At 41.1% G+C, this 13,797-nt stretch overlaps 1 protein-coding gene across 1 annotated transcript in view; it reads left to right on the plus strand.

The window, feature by feature from the left end:
- BIRC6 (baculoviral IAP repeat containing 6) overlaps positions 1-13,797 on the plus strand; it is a gene marked incomplete at its 5' end in the record, with an annotated part of 315,285 nt that overhangs the window by 57,115 nt on the left and 244,373 nt on the right. Inside the window, 8 exon segments of the mRNA XM_084624643.1 lie at positions 285-445; positions 3,001-3,132; positions 6,668-6,799; positions 7,966-8,144; positions 10,408-10,538; positions 11,024-11,185; positions 11,293-11,424; positions 11,941-12,038. Of these exon segments, the coding sequence (XP_084480769.1) occupies positions 285-445; positions 3,001-3,132; positions 6,668-6,799; positions 7,966-8,144; positions 10,408-10,538; positions 11,024-11,185; positions 11,293-11,424; positions 11,941-12,038 (1,127 nt within the window).

Consider the following 13,797-nt stretch of genomic DNA (forward strand, 5'->3'; position numbering starts at 1 on the left):
TGCCAAACACATTGATTCAGCATCTTATCAGTTGGCTTTCAATGTTTTCTACATAAAATGGACATGGTTAACTGCAGTTTAAAATACTTGATTTTTGCTTCAGAGATTCATGTGGATATTGAGGGACTATGAAGAAAGCTTAGACTAACTAATGTAAAACTACATCTTTTCTCAGTACACTAGAGAAGTATATGCAGAAAATAAACTGGATGCTGCTGCTTGTTTGGCTGTAGTGTACTTGTAGACATGGTGTTACTAAATACCTAATATTTTTTCCCCAACAGCAACAGCTGGGATGAACATGTCTTTGAACTGGTTTTGCCAAAAGCCTGTATGGTTGGACACGTGGATTTCAAATTTGTTTTGAACTCAAACATAACAAACATTCCACAGCTTCAAGTGACTTTACTGAAAAATAAAGCTCCAGGGCTAGGAAAAGTCAACGGTAAGAAAGGAGATCATCTTCTTTTCTCAGACTTGTTACTTTTTAGGTCTGGTATTTTACTGATTTAATTAGCGATGAAGTAAAGATTTGTAGATATCTCAACTTTACATTTACTTAGTAATATCTTGCATTTTAACTTTCTTTGCACACATGAACATTTATTAAAGATTGGGGAGCAAAAATGAGAGAAACATTAAAATAGTCAAAGATAAGCACAGATTTTAAAACCTCAGTATTCTATAAAGAAGTATAGCTAAAGCAACAACAGTTTGAGCTGAACTTGCATGTTGTCCTACTACTAGAATCTGATGATGCATTCAAAGAAAGTTGCAGTGTCAGACATAAATGACAGAGCTTCTGAGGTGTATAACATTTTTATTTTCTAAATCAAAGGATTTAAAAAAAAATAGATAATTCTTCCAAGTCATATTTAGAAATTCAGTTTGCAGGTGTCCATGACTATAGAGCAGAGGTGGGCAAACTACGGCCTGCAGGCCACATCTGGGACCCTCCTGCCCGGCCCCTGAGCTCCTGGCCCGGGAGGCTAGCCCCCCCCGGTCCCTCCTCAACTGTTCCCCCTCCCCTGCAGCTCACTGCACCACTGGCAGTGCAGTGCTCTGGGCGGCAGTGCAGCTGCAGAGCCGCAGCCTGACCCGGGGCTCTGGGCTGCGCGGTGGCGTGGCTGCCTGACCCGGGGCTCTGGGCTGCGCGGTGGCGTGGCTGCCTGACCCGGGGCTCTGGGCTGCGCGGTGGCGTGGCTGCCTGACCCGGGGCTCTGGGCTGCGCGGTGGCGTGGCTGCCTGACCCGGGGCTCTGGGCTGCGCGGTGGCGTGGCTGCCTGACCCGGGGCTCTGGGCTGCGCGGCTGTAGCGCCAGTAGCCACCGCTGCTCCGGGCAGTGCAGTAAGGGAGCAAGGAGCAGGGCAGGGTTGGATAGAGGGCAGGGGAGTTCAGGGAGGTGCTCAGAAGGTGGAGGTGTGGCTAAGGGGCGGGGCGGTCAGAGGGCAGGGAACGGGGGGTTGAATGGGGGCAGACAGGAAGCAGAGGGGGGTAGTCAGGGGCAGGGGGTTTTGGAGGTGGTCAGGGGACAGGGAGCGGGGGTGGATGGGGCAGGGGTCCCAGGGGTGCAGTCAGGAATGAAAGGAGGGGTTGGATGGGGCGGTGGGGGGCAGTCAGGAGACCGGGAGCAGGGGGTTGGATGGGGCAGGAGTCCTATGGGGGCCTTTGGGGAAGGGGGTTTGGATGGGGTGGGAGTTCTGGGGGGAGCTGTCAGGGGGTGGGGGCTGGGACTCTGTACAATTTCGGAAACCCGATGTGGCCCTCAGGCCAAAAAGTTTGCCTGCCCCTGCTATAGGGCATCTGAGTGCCCTTATGAGAAGAAAAAATCTAGAAACTAGAATTCCATTGAAATAAAGGTTGCATGACTGTGAATTTAAGAGAAAACAAATTTAGAGTCATTCTCAGAAAAATCCCACTCCTTATGCCATAGCTTTCAATAATGGTATAAAGAAGTACTGCTGAGTCTTTTATTTAATTTTTCAGAATAGCACATAAAAGCTGCTGTGTATCCAAGGGAACAGTATTTGAGTAGCAGTGTCTCAGTGGGGAAAATATATTTTCTAAGAGTACAATATGACTAAGAATTTCAACATACAGCTTAACTATGGACACAGGACAGAGGGAAACAAATGCTCCCACATTTGACCTGTGTTCTTTAAGACTCAATATGAAGTATTAGTTATAAGATACTGAAGCATGCTTGGTGACCACATCCAGAGATGGGGAAAATTCCCCACTCTTTGCTGGTTTGGCTGAAAATGAAGCTACTCTTTGACTTATAATTCAGTCTCATTTATCCCAGCAAGTTTAGGTCTTATTACTTGTGGGCCATCTTCTGTGGCTTTTTTTTTTTTAATTTGTTATACAAATAGTAAAACTGGAGAGCTAAATAGGGTTTAACTAGAGCTGGGCAAATAACTCAATGTTACAATAACGTTTATTTAAATAAAAAATTGAATTAGATTCAGTTGTGTTACTCTTTTGTGCTAGTATTCTATGTGTGTTTCTTTTTTTTAAACTGGGTCAGAAGCTCATGCTACAGAATATTTGCAGCAGTAAAAATTTGAGTTTATGAAATAGAATATCTGCAATGGAAACCATTTTTTAAGAGTTATACTTAGGGAACAGAAACAATACCTGTATGTCCAATCAAACTAACAAACGCAGCTCTGATTTTCAATATCAAAAACAAATAATTGCTTGAGAGCAATGTATTATTGGTAGAAATTATTTTTCAAAAATAACACTCAGACTGATAAACTGCTCACAAACAAGCTGAGGACAAAGGCTAACTTCATTTAATAAATTGAGTTCTATTCTAATTTTAGTATGAGGGAGTTTGTCAGCAGCTGTAGGATTTTTTAGTAGAGATAATGGTTTCAGTGAATTTTGAGCAAAAACTTAAATAATAAATCTGCTATGGAAGTTAATGTTTCTGGTTGTCATTAATACTACACAATGTTTACCAAACATTGCTAATATTTTTTTATTTTCCAGAAGCAGCAGTAGATAGACAGATCACCTTTCCTTTATCTCCAGCTCATAGTATTGAAATGGAAAGAAATGGAAAACCAACACTGGTTGAGTTGAATGAAGAAATGCAGAACATGGATGTAGAGGAATCGCAATGTGAGTTTAATATGGTTATTTCCCTATGGAGAAACTATGATATGAAAAATCTTCAGAGATCACATTGGAACTTCTATGTAAATATTTTCAAGCAATTAAAATAAAAAAAAAAAGCACATTCTTTACGTTTATGCTGGTCAACCCTATTCAGTACATTTGGCAGTTGTTCCTTTCAGTGGAGACTATACTTTGCTGTTGAAAGCAAAAATTAACTGTTGGGGACTTTGATTTTTGGTATTGTTAAATCAAGGTTTTATTTTAATTTAGAAATGGAGCTATAGGTCATTTTAGCAGCTCTCAAGCTGGTCTGTCATGTCTTCCACTGCAACATGGTTTTAAGTGTTGCTTGAGTTAGCTAGTTTTCAAGGAAACTGACTTTTTTTTCACTGCATATCTAATTTTCCTTAGTTTTAGCATCAATACCTTCAAAACTTAAAATATCCAGTTCAAAATTCCTAGCTAGTCACAGGTTTCAGAGTGCTAGCTGTGTTAGTCTGTATCAGCAGAAAGAACAAGGAGTACTTGTGGCACCTTAGAGACTAACACATTTATTTGAGCATAAGCTTTCATGGGCTAAAGCCCACTCCATCAGATGTATGCAGTGGAAAATACAGTAGGAAGATATATATATATATAATCTCCTCGTTCTTTTAACTAGCACACTAACTTTACAGCCTTATCAAACTCACTCAGTCCTTTCCTCATCTAGCTCATTACAGCAGCTTTCCCCTCAAAACATGTGAGAGAAAGTGTCTAGAAAGGTATCAAATTATATCTGTGTAGGAGTGACTAGTGCCTAAAAGTAAGTGTTGCGGCTGAATAAATATCAAAAACTCCAAACTTCTGTCACTTACTCCTTCAAGCTAAGTCTTACTTTCCTTCTTTCTTTGCTTCATTTGGTGACCAGGTTTTCAAAGAGAAAACCAGGATACTGTTGCAAGGTGTGTTTGAGATAAGGGGAAAGTTTTGGAGAGGAGAGTTTGGGTGGTGGGGAGGAGGCACGCACAGAGGTGAGCAGATGAGAATTTCAGTACATGGAAGGAGAGAAAAAGATTCCGAAGTTTGTCCTATTCTCTTCTTATCCAACTACCCACCCCTCTTACCCTTTTCCTGCTGCCCCCTCCTTTTGAAAATTGAGGTTTGTTTGTTAAATCAGGATGGGAAAAAATATTTACCTCTGTACTTGTGTCCTTGCTATTTATCCCAGCCCGTCATTCTATTTTCTGTGTTAATTCTGATGCCCCGCTTCAATTTTTCAATCACCTCTCATTCATTGATGGATAGAAAGTTGGTTAGATTGTCAGGCTCAACGGGTAGCGATCAAAGGCTCCATGTCTAGTTGGCAGCTGGTATCAAGTGGAGGGCCCCAAGGGTCGGTCGTCAGGCCGGTTTTGTTCAATATCTTCATAAATGATCTGGAGGATGGTGTGGATTGCACCCTCAGCAAGTTTGCAGATGACACTAAACTGGGAGGAGAGGTAGATACGCTGGAGGGTATGGATAGGATACAGAGGGACCTAGACAAATTAGAGGATTGGGCCAAAAGAAATCTGATGAGGTTCAACAAGGACAAGTGCAGAGTCCTGCACTTACGATGGAAGAATCCCATGCACCGCTACAGACTAGGGACCGAATGGCTCGGCAGCAGTTCTGCAGAAAAGGACCTAGGGGTAACAGTGGACAAGAAGCTGGGTATGAGTCAACAGTGTGCCCTTGTTACCAAGAAGGCCAATGGCATTTTGGGATGTATAAGTAGGGGCATTGCCAGCAGATCGAGGGACGTGATCGTTCCCCTCTATTGGACATTGGTGAGGCCTCATCTGGAGTACTGTGTCCAGTTTTGGGCCCCACACTACAAGAAGGATGTGGAAAAATTGGAGAGAGTCCAGCGGAGGGCAACAAAAATGATTAGGGGACTGGAACACATGACTTATGAGGAGAGTCTGAGGGAACTGGGATTGTTTAGTCTGCGGAAGAGAAGAATGAGGGGGGATTTGATAGCTGCTTTCAACTACCTGAAAGGGGGTTCCAAAGAGGATGGCTCTAGATTGTTCTCAGTGGTAGCTGATGACAGAACAAGGAGTAATGGTCTCAAGTATTCTTGTCACCCGTGATCTGATTGTTTCAATAAATATCAGGGTTTTTTTTGGCCTCGCTTGTGGCTGACACTGGTATTTTCCGCCTCAACTGGTAAAAATAAAATAAATATTCTATACTCTTATATGAGGCAGCAATTAGAATACAACTTAGATTACATATGCTTATTCCATGATTACCTCTTTTAAAACCGTTTTATACTTCAGGTGGTGGTAATGTGTGTAAAAAGTTTAGTAACTGCAATACTATTTATACTGAGATTCCACTTGAACGTCCTAATAAGGTTCAAAGTGCCCTATTGTGCTAGGTGCTATGCAAATGCATACAAACGTGATTTTTTTCCTCCCTAAGAATTGAGTCTCTCAACTTCATTGTATAAAAGTGCTTACGTCATTCTTCTCTGAAGCTCTTCTGTTGTCTCACTGCTAATATCACCTTTTGTTCTTCTTTTTCCAAAGTTTGTTGTTTGTAATATGATAACTGAAAAATGAGGATTTGCAATGCGGATGTTGACTGACTCTAACGTCAATAATGGTTTTAGTATTTTTAGAGCCCTGCGTGGATACCACATTTATATCCATGGATATAAAGTGAGTATCCGAGGAGCTGCAAGGGTCTACCAGGAACAAGCAGTGGCGAAAGTAGCTGCATGTCTGGCAGCTGCTTGCAGGAGCCAGTGCTCTGCACAGGCAGCAATTCCAGCATGGCTGAACAGCCCCCAGTCCCACCCACTGGGGTGCGCACCAGGCTCAGCAGCTTGCATGCTCTCAGACTTGTGTGCCCAGGGACAGCTGCTGCTGAGCCTGGTGCCTGCCCCAGTGGGTGGGAGTAGGGACGGTGCAGCCATGCTGGAGGAGCTGTCTGCGTGGGGTGCTGGCTCCTGTGAACAGCGGATGGAAATGCCGCTGCTTTCACTGCTGCCATTCCCAATAGAGCCCTGCAGCTCCTCGGATATCCACAGATATAAATTTGGTATCTGCGCAGGGCTCTAAGTATTTGCATTGGAGTGATCCCATCTCCCTCATTTTGGCTTATTTAAATTGACATTTTCATCTGCTGCCAATGAAATCTAACATGAGCTTGTTTTTTTTTAACTAGGACCTGTGATAGTTGTGGCTCAAACAACTATATCAGTTCACCATTCTACAGGCCATAAACTTGTGCAGAATATTGATCTTTCCAGAGCATCAGCTGTGTTACATGTACAGTATATCTGAAAACTGTACTTTAAGAACTTTCTGAAAATTAAAAGTACATAATTTGACTAGAACATGGCTTAGTTATTTCTTAAAAGGTGTCAGCTCACCTAACTTCTACAGTCTAAATTGAAGTTTAATATATATCCATTTAATTTATGAAAATTAATAACTTACTTTGTAACCTTGTCTTATTTGATGAGTCCATATCAATTCTACTTAAATTATGTTGTGTTTTTAAGGTCTTAGGTTGTGTCCATTTTTAGAGGATCATAAAGAAGACATACTATGTGGTCCAGTATGGCTGGCTACTGGACTGGATCTGTCAGGACATGCTGGAATGTTGACATTAACAAGTCCAAAGCTTGTTAAAGGTAAATTAATGTATTACATTGTCTCTCTAAAATGTGAATTACTAGAGTATACCCAATAATTCTGAGTTGAGCAATCTTGGTTAGGATTTATCAGATTAATTTCCCATAAGACCATGTTAATTATGGAACACTTACATAATATAAATCTACAGTAACTCCTCATTTAACGTAGTTATGTTCCTGAAAAATGCAACTTTAAGTGAAAAAATGTTAAGCAAGTCCAATTTCCCCATAAGAATTAATGTAAATAGGGGGGGTTAGGTTCCAGGGAAATTTTTTTTGCTAGACAAAAGACTACACATACACGAAGTTCTAAACAAACAATACTGTACACAGCAATGATGATGATTGTGAAGCTTGGTTGAGGTGGTGAAGTTAGAGGGTGGGATATTTCCCAGGGAATGCCTTACTGCTAAATGATGAACTAGCACTTGGTTGAGCCCTCAAGGGTTAACACATTGTTAATGTAGCCTAACACTCTACAAGGCAGCAGGGAGGGAGGGGGAAGAGAGAGATGTGTATTGCCCCTTTAAGTATGCTGACCCCACTCTAAGTGACCTGCCTTTTCAAGTAGATCAGCAAGCTGAGACAGAAGCTGCTGTACAGAAGTGGGGGGAGGGGATTATCCTGACATTTGCCCCCCTCTACTGCCCCTGCACAGTGAGCAGGAGCCTCCCGGGAGCAGCTCCAAAGCAGAGGGCAGGAGCAGCACATGGCAGTCAGGGGAGGGACACCTGAACTGCCCAGCAGTTGATAGCCTGCTGGGTGGCTGTTGTACAGGGAATTTAGGGGATCAGGGAGCTGATATAGGCTGGTCCACCATGGTTCCAAGCCCCCACCAGCTAGATCCAATGGGCTGCTCTTTCTGCAAGCAATGGACAAAGCAGGCGGCTGCCAAACAAAGTTATAGGGGAGTCTTGCACAACTTTAAATGAGCATGTTCTCTAATTGATCTGCAATGTAACAACATTAACTTGAACAACTTTAAGTGAGGAGTTACTATATGTTTAAATGATTGTTCTTTAATGCCTAGAATTTATACTGAATTACCAAAAAAATACTTACTTAACTCAGATGGTTGTGAATGTTAGCCATCAAATTAAAATCTCTTCAGTTTGATATAGTACAGGTGTAAAAGCTCTTTCCTCCTTTTTGTTTTTTTCTAGGTATGGCTGGGGGCAAGTACCGTTCATTTTTAATCCATGTTAAAGCAGTGAATGACAGAGGAACAGAAGAAATTTGTAATGGTGGAATCCGGCCTGTTGTAAGAATACCATCTCTAAAACCTCAAAGTAGTAAAGGGAATTCTCTTGCGTCACTGTTGGCCAAAGTTGCAGCAGGCAAGGTATTGAATAATTAACATAGTTGCAGCTATATTTTATATATATTAAAGCTTCAGAATCAGTTGTATAAACCCCCATTTTGGAAATGAAAGGTCTCTCTCTACAGTTCCATAAGAGAGTTAAAACAAATCCTAGTGAAATTTTGATTAACTATCTAAGCTTTATACCTACCAGAACTGTAGTTTAGGTATAAAAAAAAAAAGTCCTACATTAAAAGATGGTTATTAAGGCTACAACCTCAAGCACTAAAAAGATAAGAAATACCAGAATTTAGGTTGCCTGCACAACCTTTTTTGAGCTCCCTTGTACCGGCATTATGATAGTCTTTAGTTATATGACCACATGCTATATTTTCCTAACTTGACTTTGCAACCTTTAAGGTTGTTTTAATGTAGGATTTTTGTTTAATTGCCTAGATTAAAAAAAATTTCATCATGTTGACCCATGTTCACCCTCACAAGGGCATCATTAGGGTAGGAACCTTTAGATCCACCACACGGTGATGGAGTAACTGATAGGTTGTCATCCTTCATTTAGATCAGCACGAGAGAGGGATAGGGATAAACCAGTGGGTTTCACAGGTATTTCCTGAAAGCAGAGGTCTGGTGAGTCTTGGAGGAATCTTGGAGCCCATTCCAGGCTTTGTAGGGGAGTGTTCTATAGGGGGCACAGATTCTTCTGCCCATTCCGCTCCAAACATCGCCCCTTTCTGTTCCATCCCTCTAGCTTGTTCCTATCTTCCCCATCCCTGGTGCCTTGTCCTAGTCCCATTGTCTTCACCTAGCCAGCCCCAATTTCTAGTCCTCAGGTTTCTCTTCCCAGTCTACTTGCCCATATAATCCCAGTTCCTCTCCCTATGACTCCTTAACTGATCTGTTGGTTTCTCCTCCACCCTGCCCACATTCCGGGTTCCCATGTGCTCCTGGGCCACTTTCTAGTGTGGTGTTTCTCCTCCTCCTCCCCCCCCCCCCCCCCCCGGAAACCCCTGCTCCTTATCCCAGTTTTTGTCAGGTTAAAGTCATTCTTTCTGGTTCCCAGTCTCCTTGCCCAGACAGTCTTTCTCTCCTAACTGCAAATCCCAGTCCCATTTCCTCCTTCTCCTCCTCCTTTTCCTGTCACAGCATCAATTCCTTTTCCTCATGGCTTTTTGTCCCAGCTTATTCTGTCTTTACCCCTTTGCAGGTCTGGCTCTTGATTCCTCTGTGTTTGAATTAGGTAGCTTCATCGTCCATGCTGCCAGGCCATGGAGAGCACAGGAGAGACAGATCTGCATGCTGTCAGTTTAGGTGCCCAGACCTGGCACAGCCAGCCCAAGTCCAGAGCTGCAGTTGCAGGGAAAGTCTGCCTTAGCCCCTGGATGAAGTGGGGTTTTCACAGGGACAGCAAGAGTCAGAAGGCCATCTCTTGTCGAATTTCAAGCCCCTGCTCCAAAGCATGAGGGCACTAGAGCTTGAAAAAGTTGATGATGCTAGAATTTAACATGGGCAAAGCAACATATTCTTCCCTCATCTCATTCTCAGGAAACAGCTGATTAGTCTTGGCTGAATTTTTTCAAAAAAACGCACCCTGAAGCAAACACCTAACATGGAAAACTTTAACACAGATGATTAAAGTTTGGCAGTTATAAGCAGTTGGCAGTGGTGTCTCACAATGGGAAATTTCAGGCAGATTTAATAATAAGCAAGGCTGTCAGCTCCACCTATAATATATAATCAAATTGCTCTGAGATCTGACCAGATTCTCATACGTTGTTCAAGTATTCAGTCTGTCTGAACTGTTGTCTAGCTTAGATTTTTTTTTTTTGGGCAGGGGGGCCATTGTCAATCTTACAGTGCCAATGACATGCATGGCCCTCAGTAAATAAGCTACTTGAAATTACCCCTCAACTTTTACCCCAATACAGCAGTTAAAATAAGCTAGGAATCTCCTTCCTTTGGTTCCCAAACTGAAACATTCCACAATCACCGAAAAGCCAGAGCTTTTTCAACTGAGGGTTTTTACTTTTGGAACTTACTCCTCTTTATAGTCTGTCACACTTTGAGTCTAGGGATCTTTAGGGCACAAATGAAACTTGTTTAGCTTAGTTATTAGCTTAAAAATAAAGCTAGAATACACTTATTGTCTATACAGTACCATTAACAAGTAATAGATATTTCAGAATTTAGATTACCCAGCACTTTCATCTGAACAAGATGCATAAATGAAAGAATCATGAGTGCTGTAACTCTTGAAACCAATGTTTTTGGTTTTTTTCTGACCTGTCAGGAAAAGTCATCCAATAAAATTGAAGCCAGCAATTCTTCAAGAAAATCAGACAATCTGAGAGGCTGCGACTTACTTCAAGAGGTCTCTGTAACTATTCGAAGATTTAAAAAAACTTCTGTTTCAAAGGAAAGGTTAGTCCTGTCTCTCTGTAAACATGTTTTACTTAAATGTTTAGGTTTTTAACTTCATTATTTATGGCAAATTATAATCTGAAAGTTGGTATTTGTTGCTAAATTTAGTTGACAGGAAAATGATTAAAAAATTTAAAATGGTCATATATGGGTCTTAAATCTTCATACTGTGTAAATTGTAATGGATATCAAAAATTGATATTTTCACTTAAAGAATACCATAAATGTGTATGCTTAAACATATTCTGGTAGTGAGAAATTTTTCTGGCCTTCAAATGCAAATGTAACTAGCAGGGATTTGTGTTGCACTGCTGTAAACTAGATGATTGAAATGAATCAGACTTCACTTTTTGAGGAAAAATCTTTCCCCATTCTTAGCTCATAGGTTGCCCAGTTTTTAAACAAAACTTAGCATTGGCACTAAGAGTATCAGTTTTACTTGAACAGTTGAACTTTTTTTCTGTTACTAATCTCTTCTTCTTTAGAGTTCAACGCTGTGCCATGTTACAGTTTTCAGAGTTCCATGAAAAACTTCTTAGCACACTTTGCAAAAAGACAGATGATGGTCTGACCACAGAACACGCTCAAAGCCTTGTATTAGACACCTTGTGTTGGCTGGCAGGAGTGCAGTCAAATGGACCTGGCAGGTAGAAGAGAGATTTCAATTAAATGCATGTAGTTATTCTTCAGTATCAAATTTTCTAAATATAAAAGCTTATATAATTCTCCAAAGTACTTTTTTTTTTTTTAACAGCTCAAAGGATGGGAATGAGAGCCTACTTTCTAAAACACGTAAATGTCTTTCTGATATAGTACGTGTGTGCTTCTTTGAAGCAGGTCGGAGCATAGCCCACAAATGTGCACGGTTTCTAGCACTATGCATAAGGTTGGTGAAACACATGTTCTGAGGCTAATTCTATTTAGAGTTTACTTGTTATTCCTTGTAGTTAAATGTGCAAAATAATTTTATGTGGTGGGAGTTAGAAAAGTTAATATACTAGCCATTCACATGGGAATACATATGCTCAGGTATGTTTACAAGGGAAGTAAGCCTCTCTCAACTAATTTTATTTTCCCCTAGTGGAAACATGTTTACAACTGGGGGGAGGGATAGCTCAGTGGTTTGAGCATTGGCCTGCCAAACCTAGGGTTGTAAGTTCAATCGTTGAGGGGGCCATTTAGGGATCTGGGGCAAAAATTGGGGATTGGTCCTGCTTTGAGCAGGGGGGTGGACTAGAGGTTCCTGAGGTCCCTTCCAACCCTGATATTCTATGATTCTATGATTGATCACTAACTCCTTAGAACATTTAATGCAGTGGTATCATAATGCTTAGGGACTACAAGAAGAATGAAATATGAACTTTCATAGATCGTTTGTTTGTTTGTTTGTTTTCTTTGATAGTAATGGCAAATGTGACCCAAGTCAGCAGGGATTTGGATCTGTTCTTCTGAAGGCTTTGCTTGGCAATATATCTTTTCTACCTGCTGCTGCAACTGGTGGTATGTATAAAATATTTTTGCTGTCATAGGCATATTGTATACTTATACTAGATATGTTTTCCCTCATTCCTGTTTGATAGAAGAACAAGTTCTATTTGATTAGTATCGATTGCTTTTTGCCAAGCCTGTGAAATACCCATGTATTAATGTTCCATTTCATAAGCATGCCTCTTCTATTTAAATTAGTTTAGAGACTGATTTTTATGAAGTTGTTTTCTAAAGCAGAATGCCTAGTGTTACCAACAAGTGTTTGATTTAATAATTAGAGAGATCTCAGGATCACTTAGCTTGATTTGATTTATTTAGATAACTAGTTAATTAGACAGCCCATAAGAGTGTAGTTACCACAGTCTGAGAACCAGTCCTAGATCCAGTGACAAGTTGCTTGCACTCTTTGGTTGGTTCATGGGTCAACAGGCTCCCCTTGTAACTGTAAAATTAATTTTAATGACACTCATGTAATTACAAGCAAAAAAGCTGTAAGCAAAGTAGAAGAATGGCCATGCTGGGTCAGACCAAAGGTCCATCTAGCCCAGAATCCCGTCTTTCGACAGTGGCCAATGCCAGGTGCTCCTGAGGGAATGAACAGAACAGGTAATCATCAAGTGATCCATCCCCTGTCCCCCATTCCTTGGTTCTGGCAAACAGAGGCTAGGGACACCATCCCTGCCCATCCTGGCTAATAGCCATTGATGAACCTATCCTCCATTAATTTATCTAATTCTTTTTTGAACCCTGTTATAGTCTTGGCCTTCACAACATCCTCTGGCAAGGAGTTCTACAGGTTGATTGTGCATTGTGTGAATAAATATTTCCTTGTGTTTTTTTTAAACCTGTTGCCTATTAATTTAATTTGGTGGCTCCTTTTTCTTGTGTTATGAGAAGGAGTAAATAATACTTTACTTTCACCACACCAGTCATGATTTTATGGACCTCTATCATATCCCCCCTTAGTAGTCTCTTTTCCAAGATGAAAAGTCCCAGTCTTATTAATCTCTCCTCATATGGCATCCGTGCCGTACCCCTAATAATATTTGTTGCCCTTTTCTGAACCTTTTCCACATCCAGTATATCTTTTTTTGAGATGGGGTGACCACATCTCCACGTAGTATTCAAGATGTGGGTGTACCATGGATTTCTGTAGAGGCAATATGATATTTTCTGTCTTATTATCTATCCCTTTCTTAATGATTTCCAACATTCTGTTAGCTTTTTTGACTGCCGCTGCATATTGAGTGGATGTTTTCGACAACTGTCCTCAATGACTCCAAGATCTTTCTTGAGAGGTAACAGTTAATTTAGACCCCATCATTTTATATGTATAGTTAGGATTATGTTTTCCAGTGTGCATTACTTAGCATTTATCAACCTTGAATTTCATCTGCCATTTAGTTGCCCAGTCACCCAGTTTTGAGAGATCCTTTTATAGTTCTTCATGGTCTGCCTGGGACTTAACTATCTTGAGTAGTTTTGTATCATCTGCAGATTTTGCCACCTCACTGTTTATCCCTTTTTCCAGATCATTTATGAATATGTTAAATAGGACTGGGCCAAGAACAGACCTCTGGAGGACACCACTATTTACCTCTCTCCATTCTGAAAACGGACCATTTATTCCTAACCTTTGGTTCCTAAATTTTAATCAGTTACCAATACATGAGAGAACCATGACAGCTTACTTTGCTTAAGAGTCTTTGGTGAGGGTCCACTGGATTCCCCCTTGTCCATATGCTTGTTGACCCCCTCAAAGAATTCTAGT

Source organism: Lepidochelys olivacea (genome assembly GCF_965140295.1).
Source record: "Lepidochelys olivacea isolate rLepOli2 genome assembly, chromosome: 3".
Taxonomy (NCBI): domain Eukaryota; kingdom Metazoa; phylum Chordata; order Testudines; family Cheloniidae; genus Lepidochelys; species Lepidochelys olivacea.